Here is a 16,263-nt window from a genome sequence, read left to right on the forward strand (position 1 = left end):
CAGACTAAATCCATGGATCAGATGGGAAGGAGGAATGGATTTTAACGGTGCATTAGCAAATAACGATGAGAAAGGTATATCAAAAAAAATTTTTAATGAGTATAAAGTTAAAAAAACATAAGCAGGGACAATCTATCCGTAAGTATACAGCGCTTCACAAAATAAGTGGTCATACAAACAGGTGTACAGTTACAGCGAGAGTTTCAGATTCGTATATTATGCTGACATGTTTCGCCTGGTAGCTTCATCAGGGGATATACGAATTGATGGTAAAATTCATGAAACTATACAGGAACAGAAAAATAAAGTAAGCAACAAAATACAAATATCAAAAATAGTAATAGTGGGTATCAACATTAGGAATGAGTGTAAATCACAATAATGTCAGGTAGGTCTTAAGGTAAGCTTACCACGCCGTAATTTAACCACTGTCACAACCTGGAACAAAGTACCCACATAGGAGGAAGTCCTGCGTGGTCACAGAGGGGACACAGTGACCAGGCTAAATGAACAAAGAATGATGTGTGAATAAAGCAGCCAGAATATTGAGAGGATGATTGCTGTAAAAACAGCTATAAGGAAATTACTTTAAAAACTATGTGTTCAGAGCATAGGGTGGAGGGCAACTTAGGTTACAGAATGAATGATGAGCTGTCAAGACATCACTCTGGGGGGGGGGGGGGACAAAAAAAAACACACACAGACTAAGGAAAATAAAATTAAAAATGAAGACAAAAAAGGTAATAAGAGGATACGTTTTTTTTTTTCTTCTGAATTTCAATGAGAAAGTAATAAGTATTGCAGTATGGCCTAGGACCCTGTATCCGTCTCTTCATCTACTACCACCTAGCTCCTTTGCCTTCCGCCCATGTGCTACTGCATAGATCACATGGCAGATATGCTTAGCCAACTATCTAGGATGAGCGTCCTCTCTGTTCACATGCAGAGGATCGTTTGGTGGAAATGCTGGTTGATGGAACTCCTGTGGAAGAAGTTCCCTAAGAGAATGCCCTTTTGAAGGGGAAATTTTCTCCTCTAGTGTTTATAGCCAATGTCCCAATGACTTAATACTTTAATATACCTTTCTTCTGGTCCCTCCTCTCTCAGTAGTTGTCAAGAGTATCTTTGAGGAAACTTTCAAGGGACTTCTGTAGGGCCGAAACAACAAATCAATTATTAAAATAGTTGTCAACTATTTTCATAATCTATTAATCGGCCTGCATACAGAATGCATTATTTGTTTACATATCAGGAAATGCAATGTAGCACACATACAACTCAGTACACTGTTCATACATGTCAGTAAGTGCCTGAACTTGTGAATGTGTGTGGAGCAATGCCTCGTGGGACATGTAGTCCTGGGCATGAAGTGAGTGGTTCTAAAGGCAGAAGTTTTTTTTTTTTTTTTTTTAACCTTACTATAGGGGCACTCTACACTATACATTGCAACTTGCTTTTGGGCCACTCTGCAGGCAGGAGGAGCCAGAAGCGTCAGTACGGGGGTTCCCAGAGAGGAGGATCGGGGCTGCTCTGTGCAAAACCATTACATAGAGCAGGTAAGTATAACAAGTTTAAGGTGATTATTTTTATAACAACAAAGACTGTGTGCAGGAAAAAACCCAGCATCTGGAGGTAATAGAAGGCATTACAATTACATTTAAAGTAAACTCTTACCAGTATTGTGCATTATTTTTAAAATGATCATATCCATGAAAATAAGTCTCAGCTTTTATTAGTACTACTTTTAATATAAAAGATTTATATCTCCTTTTCCACCCTTCATATAGCTTCATGTCTGACTCCTAGTTTAAAATGCCCATATATCCTACTTATGGATTTATTTATTACCGTATTTATCGGAGTATAACACGCACCTTCAATTTAAGAGGGAAGTTTCAGAAATAAACCACTTTGAAGAAAAATAATAGTCAGTGCCCATCAATGCGGCCTGATTAGTGCCCATCTGCAGCCTCAATGCAGGCTGATTAGTGCCCATCTGCAGCCTCAATGCAGCCGGATTAGTGCCCAACTGCAGCCTCAATGCAGCCGGATTAGTGCCCAACTGCAGCCTCAATGCGGCCGGATTAGTGCCCAACTGCAGCCTCAATGCAGCCGGATTAGTGCCCAACTGCAGCCTCAATGCAGCCGGATTAGTGCCCAACTGCAGCCTCAATGCAGCTGGATTAGTGCCCAACTGCAGCCTCAATGCAGCTGGATTAGTGCCCAACTGCAGCCTCAATGCAGCCGGATTAGTGCCCATCTGCAGCCTATCTCTCATCAATGCAGTGCAGGATATCGCGAGCCGCCATCTCCTGTTTACTCGGCTCTGTCGGCAGTCACATACACAGTCCCGCCTCCACCATCGGCATTGGACCAGCTCCTGTGATAGACAGAACACTGGTCCAATGCCAGTGGCAGAGGCAGGACTGTGTGTGTTAAGTGAGAGCTGAGTAAACAGGAGATGACGGCTTTGTGAATTCTGGTGGTGCTCGTTCCCCTCGAAGGTGATTTGCCCCCTATTTTCAGGGGGGAAAAGTGCATGTTGTACGCCGATTTAAATTCGGTGTGTGTGTGTATGTATGTATGTATGTATGTATGTATGTATATGTGTGTGTGTGTATATATATATATATATATATATATATATATATATATATATATATATATATATATATATATATATATATATATAATTACTTTCACAGTCTGAGTCTGATATTTACCAGATTCAACCTTCTAATAGTATATACAGTATATCTCTTCTGTCTGTTCTCAGAGTGGATTAGAGATTTTGCTCCCTAACCATATAGTTAATATTACCACTGCATAGAGATATTTAAGAATAAATTGTTTCTTTTTTTTTTTTTGTTTTTGTTTTTTACTTTATATATTAACTAAATTGTACACCACACTTCTTTTAAGGTTATTATCCGATTAATAGAAAAAATCAGCCAAATCGATTATGAAAATAATCATTAGTTGCAGCCCTAGACTTCTGGCGGCTTCCAAATGACTCTATCAGTTGTGATAATTCTATCTTCTCAAGTCACATGAGCTCCTCCAAAGGCACTTGGAAGAAACCTGTCAAGTTAGAGCTGCGCAGTAGTATTCACCTTTGTCAACCTGAAACATTTATACTTGAAGTGTCATTGTTTTAAAAAAAAAAGTGGTAACAAGTTTTAAAGTGCATGCACTATGTATCTTTCTCTGCATACCTGAATGAGGCGGTAGTTCCTGTTTATCAGGCGCAGAATTTCAGGAAATACTCTTATATTGTGTTGGTGTGCATTCAAATGAATTTAATACAAAAGGGGGGGGGCCTTCCAAGCCATCTGTGCGTGTATATGTATATATATCTCTCACAAGTGAGTCCACCCCTCACATTTTTATAATTATTTTATTATATCTTTTCATGTGACAACACTGAAGAAATGACCCTTTGCTACAATTTGAAGTAGTGAGTGTACAGCTTGTAGAACAGTGTTGGGGCCCTTTCACACGGACGTGTCCGTGTACGGGCTCCGCTTTGCTCAGCAGGGATCGCTCCGTAAATCCCCGCTGAGCAGGCAGATGACAGGTCTGTCTCTGCACACTGTGCAGGGACCGTTCTGTCAGAGCGCCGCTCTCCTCTATGGGGAATCGGATGAAGACGGACCATTGAGTCTGTTTTCATCCGATCATCCAGACGGATGAAAAAATAGGGTTTCCATCCGTCACACTTTAGCAGATCGGAGCGGGTCGGATGTCAGCGGACATGTCACCGCTGACATCCGTCGCTCCATTGTCCTGTATGGATCGTCCGTTCAGGTCCGCCTAAAAAACTGACAGGCGGACCTGAATGGACCGCCCGTGTGAAAGGGGCCTAAATGTGCTGCTCACATAACTCAACATTAATATCTAAACCGCTGGCAACAAAAGTGAGTACACCCCTAAGTGAAAATGTCCAAATTGGGCTCATAGTGTCACTATTTTGTGTGGTCACTATTATTTTCCAGAACTGCCTTAACCGTCTTGGGCATGGAGTTCATCAGAGCTTCACAGGTTGCCACTGGATTCCTCTTCCACTTCTCCATGGCGACCTCACAGAGCTGGTGGATGTTGGAGACTAGCGCTCCTCCAACCCCTTGCAATCTTAAAGCATTTTCCCGATTCTTTCTATGCAGAGAATTCTCTGCTAAAGCAGACAGCTGTCAAAAAAAAAAAAACGGGCAGTCTGCCAAGTATCACAACATTCACAGCCATGGAACTAACTATAAACATTGTAACGTTTTGTCCTTTAGATCAAATTTAATGAACTTCGGTGTGTAAATGAGGAAAGTTTAACTACTTAAAGACTAAACCATTTTCTGACATTTGTTGATTTCAAGTTAAAATCATTATTTTTTGCTAGAAAATTACTTGGAACCCCCAAACATTATATACCAAAAAAATTTAAAAAAAAATACACTTTAATGAATTAAAAAAAAAAACTAAACTGTAAAGTTAGCCCAATTTTTTATATAATGTGAAAGATGATGTTACCCTGCGAGAATCGTGAGAGAATCGTGACCTTTATTCTAAGCAAAAAAAAAAAGCGATTTTCATTTTAGCCAGAATCGTGCAGTACATGTTGGCATTCATGGTTCCCTCAATGAACTGAAGCACTCATGCAGCCCCAGACCATGACACTCCCACCACCATGCTTGACTGTAGGAAAGACACACTTGTCTTTGTACTTCTCACCTGGTTGCCGCCACACACACTTGACATCATCTGAACCAAATTAGTTTATCTTGGTCTCATCAGACCACAAGACATGGTTCCAGTAATCCATGTCCTTAGTCTGCTTGTCTTCAGCAAACTGTTTGCGGGCTTTCTTGCACATCATCTTTAGAAGAGGCTTCCTTCTGGGATGACAGCTATGCAGACCAATTTGATGCAGTGTGCGTGGTATGATCTTAGTGCTGACAGGCTGACCCTCCCACCCCTTCAACCTCTGCAGCAATGCTGGCAACACTCATATGTGTATTTCCCAAAGACAACCTCTGGATATGACACTGAGCATGTGCACTCAACTTTTTTGGTTGACCGTGGCGAGGCCTGTTCTGAGTGGAGCCTGTCCTTTTAAACAGCTGTATGGTCTTGGCCACCGTGCTGCAGCTCAGTTGCAGGTTCTTGACAATCTTCTAATAGCCTAGGCCATCTGTATGTAGAGCAACAATTCTTTTTTTCAGATCCTCAGAGTTCTTTGCCGTGAGGTGCCATGTTGAACTTCAAGTGACCAGTATGAGAGAGAGCAATAGCACCAAATTTAACACAGCTGCTCCCCATTCACACCTGAGACCTTGTAACACTAACCAGTCACATGACACTGGGGAGGGAAAATGGCTAATTGGGCCCAATTTGGACATTTTCCCTTAGGGGTTTAGACATGGCTGTGTTTTATTTTGAGGGGACAGCAAATTTACACTGTTATACAAGCTGTACACTCACTACTTTACATTGTAGCAAAGTGTCATTTTTTTCAGTGGTGTTCTGTGTGTGTGTGTAATTTTTTATTTTTTTTTACGGGAATCGATTTGGAACCAACACTGCCAAGGTGGCCTGGAAAACCTGGCCCGGATTCCACCTTAGTTTTTCTGCATATGAACGCATGCAAAGTGATACATAGCGTCCATCAATCGCCTCACTTTTTATAATGTCACATATCCCCCCTCTACTCAAGCCCCTACTGCTAAGCAACTGTCCCAACAAGGCAATGGACACAGGAAAGGGCATCTACATTATTCTGAAGTCTCCCAGCTCTATGGTCCACCGTGAATTTAAATGCTTGAAGAGCAAGGAACCACCTTGTCATACTGTTTTTCTCCTTATTATAGCAGTGGTCATCAACCCTGTCCTCAGGGCCCACTAACAGGCCAGGTTTTATGTATTACCTTGGGGAGATGCAGACTAGAATACTGCAATCATTGAGCAGCAAATTATATCACCTGTGATGTATTTCAGTTATCTTGCAAACCTGGCCTGTTAGTGGGCCCTGAGGACAGGGTTGATGACCACTGTGTTATAGCACATCCATTTAAGAGGGGACTGATCAGTGACTAGTTGGAATTCTCTCCCCAACTGGTAATATTTGAGGGCATCCAAGGCCCATTTGATAGCCGAACATTCCTTCTCGACAATAGCATGTTTATTAAGCTGCTAAGGTAGACTACTGGGTGCTTTTTCCCGTCGCTGATTTGGCACAATACAGCACCCAGTCCCACATCAAAGACGTCTGTCTGTACAACAAGTTTCTTTGTGTAATCTGGGGTCACGAGCACAGGTTGTGTGCAAAGAGCTTGCTTCAACCTTTGGAAACGCCTTCTCTGCCACACGATTCCACCTAATCATGACTGACCCTCTACCCTTCATCAGATCTGTCAGTGGGGCTGCAATGGTGGCAAAATTTGGTATAAAACTGTAGTATCCTGTGATCCCAAGAAATGCACGAACTTGCTTCTTATTTATGGGGTTGGGGCCACTTTTGAACCGCCTCAATCCTATTGATTTAAGGCTTAATCGGCCCTCAATAACGTAGCCAAGGTATTTTGCCTCCTCCAAGCCTATGGCACAATTTTTGTGTTGTGGGCAGTAAGTTCTGCTTTCCTAAGGGAATCTACTACTACTACTTTCACCTGGGGCAAATGATCTCCCTAATCTGGGCTGTGGATGACTACATCATCCAAATAGGCAGCTGCGTATTGACGGTGCGTTTTAAGGTCTTGTCCATCATTCTCTGGAATGAGGCAGGAGCACCATGCAAAACAAAAGGAATCCGTTTATACTAAGCGTGAAGTACTAATGCGCCGCTAAACGTGTTAATTATATATGTTGTAAAGTTTCAAAGATAATTATAAAGCAGCTGACTTCTGAAGTGTTGCCAGCACCAAAAGTATATGTGATTTGTGGTGAAGCAGCGCTAAATATCTCTACAAAAATATTAAATAAGGATTGCTAATAATAAAGTGCTAATACTGTTCCCAGGTATCTCTGAACCAATCTTACAGTATAAAGTGCTAATAATAAAGTGCTTATATCAATCTCACTTCTCAATGTGCAAAATAACGCAATAATAGTGACATCAAAAGATATATATAAAATTCACAGGGGTGACTAATGTAGCTTCAAATGCTAAGCAATAGTCTCTATATGAGTAAGTACGGCAAAGAAAGGAAAGAGTCCAAATGCAGATAGTGTAATAACTTGTAGAAATCCTTCTCTAATTCACACCGTGTGTGTGCTAGCCTCTCACCTCAAGGGAAGACCCCAGATGGGTCTAGTCGTGCATCAACAAATGTACACCACCGATGTGACTTTTTCCTCCTCCTTGGGTATATCCTAGACAGATGGTCACTGCAGTCTCAGGGCTATTTCTCCACAAACACCGAGTTCCACGACCAGCTCCTTTAAAAAATTGTCTCCAGGGATAAAAGGTAGAAGAGAAGAGCCTCCATAGTGTAGTAGTAAAACACTTGCATTTAGCTGGAGAGGGATTTCTACAAGTTATTACACTATCTGCATTTGGACTCTTTCCTTTCTGTGCCGTACTTACTCATATAGAGACTATTGCTTAGCATTTGAAGTTACATTAGTCATCCCTGTGAATTTTATATATATATATATCTTTTGATGTCACTATTGCGTTATTTTGCACATTGAGAAGTGAGATTGATATAAGCACTTTATTATTAGCACTTTATACTGTAAGATTGGATGAGGTATCTGCCAATAACCTTTGGTCAGATCTAAAGTAGTTATCTACCAGCCACTTCCCAATCTGAACAAGCTTGCTGACCTGAGGAATTGGGTATGCATCGCTGTTCAACTTCCTGAAATCGTTACAAACCTTATAGTTCCATCTGGCTATGGGACCTGACCAATCGCTGTGGAACTTTTCTATCACGCCCAACTCTAACATGTTCTTTACTTCATTTGCAACTGCTTCCCGCCTAGCCTCGGGTATTCTATAGGGCTTTACATTTACGTGGACACCTGGTTCCATAATTGTCATGCTGTTTAACTGTGGTCAGTCTGGGAAGCCGAGAGAAGTCTCTATTCTTACTAACAAACTCTTTACCGTCATACTGTTGGGCCACTGACAAGGTTTCTGTTATGGGTACCTCAGGTGTTACGGGGGCCATTTCCTTTTGGGGGTTGGCACTGCCAATAAAGTCTCTCTGACCTTCCAAGGTTTTAAGAGATGAACGTAATATATTTTCTCTGATTTCCTTTTCCCTGGCTGGTAAACTTTGTAGTTTACTTCCCCTACTCTTTCCATAATTTCAAGGGGACCTTGCCACTTTGCTAGGTTTTTTAACCTCAACTGTGGGGACTGGCACTAGCACTCTATCCCCAGGGTTGTAGGTCCAGGTCTTGGCACCCCTGATTATAAAACCTTCACTGGGCTTGCTCCATATGTTCCTGTACAAGCGGCATGACAACAGCGTTTCAATCTTGCATCAGTGAGATATGCTCAATGATGCCTCTATAAGGCGTGGTCTTTTCCTCCTATGTTTCTTTTGCGACATCTAGCAATACACTGGGATGTCTACCATACAGTAGTTCAAAAGGGGCATAACCTGTAGATGCCTGAGGTACCTCTTATGGCAACAAAAAATCCCAATTTCTCCCGTCTTTGGTCCACCACTTTTTTTTAACATGTTTTTGAGCGTCTTGTTACATATTACATAGTCAAATAGGCAAGGTTAAAAAAAAGTCACAAGTCCAACCTATGTGTATGCTTTTATGTCAGTATTACATTGTATATCCCTGTATGTTGTGGTCATGCAGGTGCTTATCTAATATTTTTTTGAAATTATCGAAACCACTGCCTGTGGAAGAGAATTCCACATCCTTACCACTCTTGCAGTATAGAACCGTCTACGCAGCTTAAAGTGATTTTTTTTTTTTTTTTTTTTTTTTTTTTAATGACAAACATATACTTACCTCCAGCTTGTTTTGCACAGAGTGGCCCTGATAATCCTCTTCTGGGGTCCCTTGGCAGCTGTCGCGGCTCCTCCCCGCATTAGATAACCCCCTAGTAGAAGCACTCTCCCGAGGAGGTTACCTTGCGGACGCCCTCCCGAGTCATTCGTTCGGCGCCCATAGAAGCCGAATGTATGACTCGGCCCCAGCGCCTGGGTCATTGGATTTAATTGACAGCAGCGGGAGCCAATGGCTGCGCTGCTATCGATCTATCCAATCAAAGCTGGGACTCTGTGGAGAGAAGGACGGCGCATCCCCGCTGAAGAAGATGAAGGGGCTCAGGTAAGTAAAATGGGGGACTGGTGACTGCTAGGTGTTTTTTGGTAAAAAAAACATGAACCTTTACAACCCCTTTTAAGGTTAAAATGCTTTTCTTCTAATTTTAGTAAATAGTCACGTGTCTTATTAAATTCCCTTTCCCTGAAAAGTTTAATCCCTATTGTGGGGTCACCAGTATGGTATTTGTACATTGAAAACATATCCCCTCTCAAGCATCTCTTCTCCAGAGAGAATAAGTTCAGTGCTCGTAACCTTTCCTCATAAATAATGTCCTCCATTCCCTTTATTAATTTTGTTGCCCCTCTCCAGTTCCATCACATCCTTCCTGAGGACTGGTGCCCAAAACTGGATGGCATACTCCAGGTGCGGCCGGACCAGAGTCTTGTAGAGTGGGAGAATAATCGTTTTATCTCTGGAGTTATTCCCCTTTTTAATGCATGCCAATATTCTGTTTTCTTTGTTTGTAGCAGCTTGGCATTGCATGCCATTGCTGAGCCTGTCATCTACTGGGACCCCCAGGTCCTGTTTCATCCCAGATTCCCCCTGAGGTTCTCCCCCTAGTCAGTAGATTGCATTCATATTTTTGCCACCCAAATGCGTTATTTTACATTTTTGTACATTAAACCTAATTTGCTATGTAGTTGCCCACCCCATTAATTTGTTCAGATTTTCTTGCAAGGTTTCCACATTCTGCAGAGTTTGTTAAATCTCTCCACAAGACTATTAGTTTGGGGGTGGTAGACAGTGGTATGGAGATGGGAGATTTTGAACAACTTACACAATTCTTTAGTGATTCTGGATATAAATGGTGTGCCTTGATCCGGTAATACCTCTTTTGGAATACCCACATTAATAAACACCTGGGCAAGCTCTTTGGCAATAGCCTTAGCTGATGTATTACGCAAGGGAATGGCTTCCGGATACCGCATGGCATAGTCCAGTATTACCAGTATGTGCTGATGGCCCCAGGCAGACTTTACTATTGGTCCCACCAGATCCATGCCAATTCTTTCAAAATGCACTTTAATTCTCGTTACATAGTACATTTATGGTTACAAAGTTGATCCAGGGAAAATCAGATTGCCTCTTTTTTTTCCCCTGCTGTAGCAAATTGGAGCATACTTTGCTGGGGTTTTTCGCCTTCCTCTGGATCAACTGTGGGTGAAGGATTGTCTATATGGGATTGTATTTTTTTTTTTTTTGGTTGAACTAGATGGACTTGTCTTTTTTTTTTTTTTTTTCAACCTGACTAACTATGTAACTATCGGTACCAGTACCTGCAAAAATGGGGCGATGGTGCAGAATACCGACACTCTGGGCATGACTAACAATATTCTTTGACCTCTGCATATAACCCAGGCCAAAAGAATCTCTGGGTTATTCTCCCTTGGTTTTCTCTATACCCAGTTGTCCACCCATTATATGACCATGGGCTAAATCTAATACTATGCGGCAATGGGGTTTAGGCACCACTAGCTGCTCTGCCTCCTCCTCCCCTTGTCTTAATACTTGATGCAGCTTGATGAAGTTATTTTTAATTTTAACGTAGGGAAAAGACACCCCTATAATTAGTTTCAACAGGTTCTCCGTCAATCATTTTAATGTTTTCTCTGGCTCTATTGAGTGTGCAGTCTTTGTGGTTCTGTACAAAAATCGTCTTTCCTGACTTCTAAGGTACCGCATTCTGTCCAATCTCACTATTAGAGTACGATATTTTCTTGTTCATTATCCTCAAGCTAGGGTCTGGATTCCAGCTCCACCTGCTCCCCAGCCATTACAGAAAATACTCTTCTTTGGACACACCAACAGTTTCCCTTTTTTAAATTTTACAATCAAGGGGTTCCGGAGTGATTTCCGGTGTTTCCTAAGCAGGGGGAGCTCTGTCCTACTACAGCCTTTTGTCTTCCCACAAACTCTAAAAGTGTGTAAAATCTCACCCCACTAAGGCTTCATGAAGCAGTGAAGGTACCACCCCCACTGAATGTATCGGTGCCCCCAGGGGGGTATCAATCTCAACCACAGCAGTCTGGTAGTCACGTGTGTCACCATGTATGTAAATGACCCCAATAGTGCTGGGGTGTAACTTTGCAGGAGTTATAAAATCACCTTTTGACTAATGTCACAACACTACCAGAATCTAGCAGAGCAGTGACTGGCTTTCAATTAACTAAAATCTTCCCGAAATGCAACTCTTTCAATAGTTGTAAGTAGGGTTGCACCAATACTGGAATCAGTATCGATGCCGATAAGCATTTGCACGAGTATCTGTACTCGTGCAAATGCGCCTATACTAGAAACTGATACCTTCAGGTTTGGGTCTTTTACCTGCCAGCGGAATTCCCCCGCTGACAGCTAAAATGTATACAAAATAATGCGGCAATTATCGGTTAAGGAGCGGGGCCGCCACATTTCATGTTCCTAACTCACAGGTGAATGGCTTCTCCCAGTCACCCACAAATACAAAGATACTGCAAACTTTTTTTTCTTTCTCTCACAAAGCAAAACTTCACATCAGTAGCTCTCTCAGATTTGGCTTTCTGAGTCCCAGGCCAAAAGTAATTTTTTGCTCCAGTCGTGCTTTATTTATGTAACCTGCTGTTGGTCAATAGTGGACCGCAAAATCTGGTCTGAAACCAACAATGCCAAGGTGGCCCAGAAAACCTTGCCTGGATTCCACCTTTGTTTCCTGCATATGAATGCATGCGAGGTGATATATAGCATTCATCAATCGCCTCACCTTTCATAATGTCACACTCCGTGCTGGCTTTCAGATAGACAGCTGGAGGAAGAGCGAATGGACTATGAACACACTGATTGTGCATTGCACAGAACAGATAAGTATAACACTTCTTTTTTTTTTTTTTCCCCAAAGTTTTATGCTTTTAGTATCACTTTAAGGAAAGCTGTTGCCAGAGTGAGAGGTCCTTTTCAGTTGTTGCTCATTGGACACGGGATAATAACTGCCAAATATTGCAGACACTAGTGACTTGCTAAAATGCAGTAGTAGTTATAGCCGTGTGTCTTTTGTAGACTTGCTTGATTTATTTGATAAACCTTTAAAGTATTTGTTAATGTGTCTAGTTCTCTGGTATTCATTTTTTCTGTGTGGTAACTTTTTTATTTTTCTTCTAAATTTCAGGTTTTCAGTTAATCGAAGGATATTTGTTGTTGGTTTTGCACTGTATGGCTCAATACATGGTCCCACTGATTATCAAGTAAATATACAGGTATGTTGATTTTATTTTGCTGGTATGCTGAGAAATCCGTTTTCCTAAAGTAATCTAAACTCCTTATATTAATGAACCATATTAAACACCTATGGGGAAACTAATGTTTAATGTCAAGGAATGCAGATTTTATGCTGTAGCATATAAAAGATATAAAGTATAACTTCAGAGCAGCCTAAAAACAGACCTTTTTTGGGGTAAAAGTGTGTCCAGTCCACTTAAAACTTATGTTTTGGCATGGACATGTTTAACCACTTGCCTACTGGGCACTTAAACCCCCCTCCTGCCCAGACCAATTTTCAGCTTTCAGTGCTCTCACACTTTGAATGACAATTTCTCAGTTGTGTAATACTGTACCCAAATGAATTTTTTTGTCCTTTTTTTTTTTTTTTCATAAAAATAAAGCTTTCTTTTGGTGGTATTTGATCACCTCTGGGTTTTTTTATTTTTTGCACTATAAATGAAAAAAGACCGAACATTTTGGAAAAAAACAAAATTTTCTTAGTTTCTGTGATAAAATGTTGCAAATTATTAATTTTTCTTCATAATTTTTGGCCACAATTTTTTACTGCTACATATCTTTGGTAAAAATAACCCAAATTAGTGGATATTATTTGATCTGTGTGAAAGAGAGTCTACAAGCTGTGGTGCAAATCATAAAAAATTGATCACACCTGATGTACTGGTGGCCTCATTTCTTGCGACCCGAACAAGCCAGGAAAGTACAAATACCCCCCAAATGACCCCATTTTTTGAAAGTAGACATTCCAAGGTATTTGGTAAGATGCATGGTGAGGTTTTTGATGTTGTCATTTTTTTCCCCACAATTCCTTGCAAAATGAAGATTTTTTTTTTGTTTTGTTTTTTTCCACAAAATTTTCATTGTAATAGGTTATTTCTCTCACATGGCATGTGTATACCACAATTGACACCCCAAAATACATTCTGCTACTCCTCCTGAGTTTTACAATACCACATGTGTGGGACTTTTTCACAGCGCGGCCACATAGAGAGGCCCAACATGCAGGGAGGTGTTCTAGGAGCATAAATTACACATATAACTTGTTGACTACCTATTACACTTTTGAAGGCCCTGGAGCACCAGGACAAAGACACGTGACACTGATGTGGCACTTATACGTGGCACTGATGACACGGCGTGACACTGATGACAGATGGCACTAATATGTGGCACTGATGGCACATGAAACTGATGACAGATGGCACTAATATGTGGCACTGATGACAGATGGCACTAATACGTGGTACTGGTGACACTGATGACACGTGGCACTGACAGATGGCACGTGACACTGACAGGTGGCACTGGGGATATAGCACGATCTGTGATTGGCTGTTTCCAAGGGACACGGCCAACGCAGATTTTCCCCAATGCGAGGCAGCGCGTGGGGAACGAGTAAACAGGAGGACGTCCAGGGACGCCCTCCCGGCAATTGAGCGCCGCGCTGTAGCTGTCTTTCGGCTATAGCGCGGGCGCCTAGTGGTTAACTATATAATTGAGGATTGTATCTTTTCAGGGACTCTGGTGGTGATATCTTTCTCAAGGTCAGGTCTGCACACCTACTGCAGCTGTAAGAGTCTCATGACCCCTGTTGGATTTTTTATTTTATATTATAAAGAATGCAGCAGGTGAAGTGACAAAACCCCTGAATACTGAACAGCCCAAGGTGGGACAGCAGGGAACAGATGGGAACTATGGCAGGCTGATCTCACCATTGGAGTCTCCAAGAAATATAACAGGCCAATGGGTGACTGAGCCCACTGTATTTTTCTATGAATGAAATATCATTTGCGTATACTTTTAAGCCTACTGGAAATGGAGGTACGTAGATAATTGGAATTAATATACATAGAAATTGCAGCTGCTATAACATTTGACTTTTCCCCAGTGCAGCCATGGCTAGAGCTAATATAAAATTTGTTTATGAATTTGTAAACATGGCTAGTACCACTTGGGGTGTGACCAGCATTCGACATGTAAACCGCATGCACTGAGCTCTTGTTTTAACCTGGCAATCAGATACCGCAATCCTGCAGATTCTGCATGGCTCTTCTGCCAATTACTTCAGGAGACTCCCTGGACCAGTGATCTCCTCTCAACATGGTCAAAATCGGGCAGACGGCCAGAGATGAGCTTGCTAAATTTACCTGGATTCCCAGACAAAATGGCGGAGACCTCTCAGCAGTGCACAGCAGCAAGATGCAGCTAAATGTTCAGAGACTGGAACGTCTACATTCAGTTCTTATATCCCTTTGGATCCAAGTCTTTCCTGCTTGCTTCTCTTCTGCTATAGATGTGGGTGAATGGAAGTGGTTGATGCAGGGAATAATACCGAGCCTACACTCAGACAACTAATGAAGGCTATACATCTATGTCAGGCCTCCCTAACAAAACAATTTGACAAGGTTAGAGTCGCTGTATCGCTGGTTAAACGTAATATGCAAAAGCTGTGGCATCATATGGGTAATGTTGAACAGAACTGGTGATAAAGCAGATAATCTTCATCCTCTTACTGCTAACCTTTGTTCTTTAAAACCTGGATTTACGCTGCAGTGGGAGAAATAATGTCACCTTTTGTTTGCTATTGAAAGGGCATACAAAGTTCCGATGAGACCTCGACCCCCTGGAGCTATTCTCAGACCCCTTCTTGCCAAATGCCTACATTATAGGGATAAATCTGGCCATAGATGGTGCGAATATCTTTTCTGTAACCACTGGTTGACAGTGTTAATGGGGAATCCCTTCCACAGAGCTATTGTGCTTTCCTGGACGCGGGGAGCCATGCCTGTCGGTAGAGCACGCAGTGATTATTGCTAGCAGGTATAGCCGCTGGAAATCATATGAAAAATCTAACGTGCCGGTTGTACAATCAGCCTGCCCATACATGGTTTGAATCACGGCCAGTCCCTGCTGAACTGGACGAGATTTGAACCTATGGCTGTCTTAAGAAGGCTATCTTGTGTTGGGCCCACCACCAGGCTGAGCAGTGCTTCAACAATAATGTGGCAACTATCTTTTTTTGATATCTCTGCCTCTACTCAAAAACAAAAGATGGTCTTTAATGTAAAAAAAAATACTTTGACTTGTAGTTATCACTTACCATGTTAAATACTGCTTATCTTTGGGTTGCTTATGATAGCGAAAGTCAATTCTTCACTGCAAGAGGCAAGTCACAGGCTAGATGCTCAACCACACAGAATACATCCTGCTTAACAAAGAAGGAAAAAGGTGCCTCTAAGTGCAGTATGCAAAATTTAACAAAGTGCACAAAGGGTTAAAAGCACTTACAAGATCGTTGAGTGTTAAAAAAAAAAATGATAAAATCAGGAGTCCTCATCTGTGGCATGTTGGAGAAAAGCAAGGTGCGCCAGACTAAGTGTGGTATTAAAATACCATTTAATATATTCTATAAAAGAACAGCCAAATGGCTACTCACAGGGCAGTAGGATAAACAAGCATGTAAATATAGTGGGGTTCAGAGTCACTGGAGGGTCCGTTGGAGATGAGCTCTGTCCCCATGACAGTAGGGAACCGCTGGCTGGCTGCTGGAAGAGGGGGCAAGGATGTAGTCTCTGAGTGATCATCAGGCTGGTGCCCCTGCAAATGGTGTGGAATCAGCAGCGTGCAGTGTCAGCAGTATCCGAAAAGCCGAGTGCCGGAACCGGTAGTGCACCTCAGCGTGGAATGCAAGCTCCGCAGACCGGAATTGATGCGACGACCAATCAGAAG

The 16,263-nt window shown here is 41.9% G+C and overlaps 1 protein-coding gene across 4 annotated transcripts in view; it reads left to right on the plus strand.

Annotated features, from left to right (window-relative positions):
* Window positions 1-16,263, plus strand: part of BTBD2 (BTB domain containing 2) — a 239,590-nt gene that overhangs the window by 166,645 nt on the left and 56,682 nt on the right. For all 4 annotated transcript variants that reach the window (XM_073595242.1, XM_073595225.1, XM_073595219.1 and 1 more), the window contains one exon: window positions 12,425-12,512. In XM_073595242.1, the coding sequence (XP_073451343.1) occupies window positions 12,425-12,512 (88 nt within the window). The remainder of the gene's footprint in view (window positions 1-12,424; window positions 12,513-16,263) is intronic.

Source organism: Aquarana catesbeiana, linkage group LG01 (genome assembly GCF_042186555.1).
Source record: "Aquarana catesbeiana isolate 2022-GZ linkage group LG01, ASM4218655v1, whole genome shotgun sequence".
NCBI classification, from domain to species: Eukaryota; Metazoa; Chordata; class Amphibia; order Anura; family Ranidae; genus Aquarana; species Aquarana catesbeiana.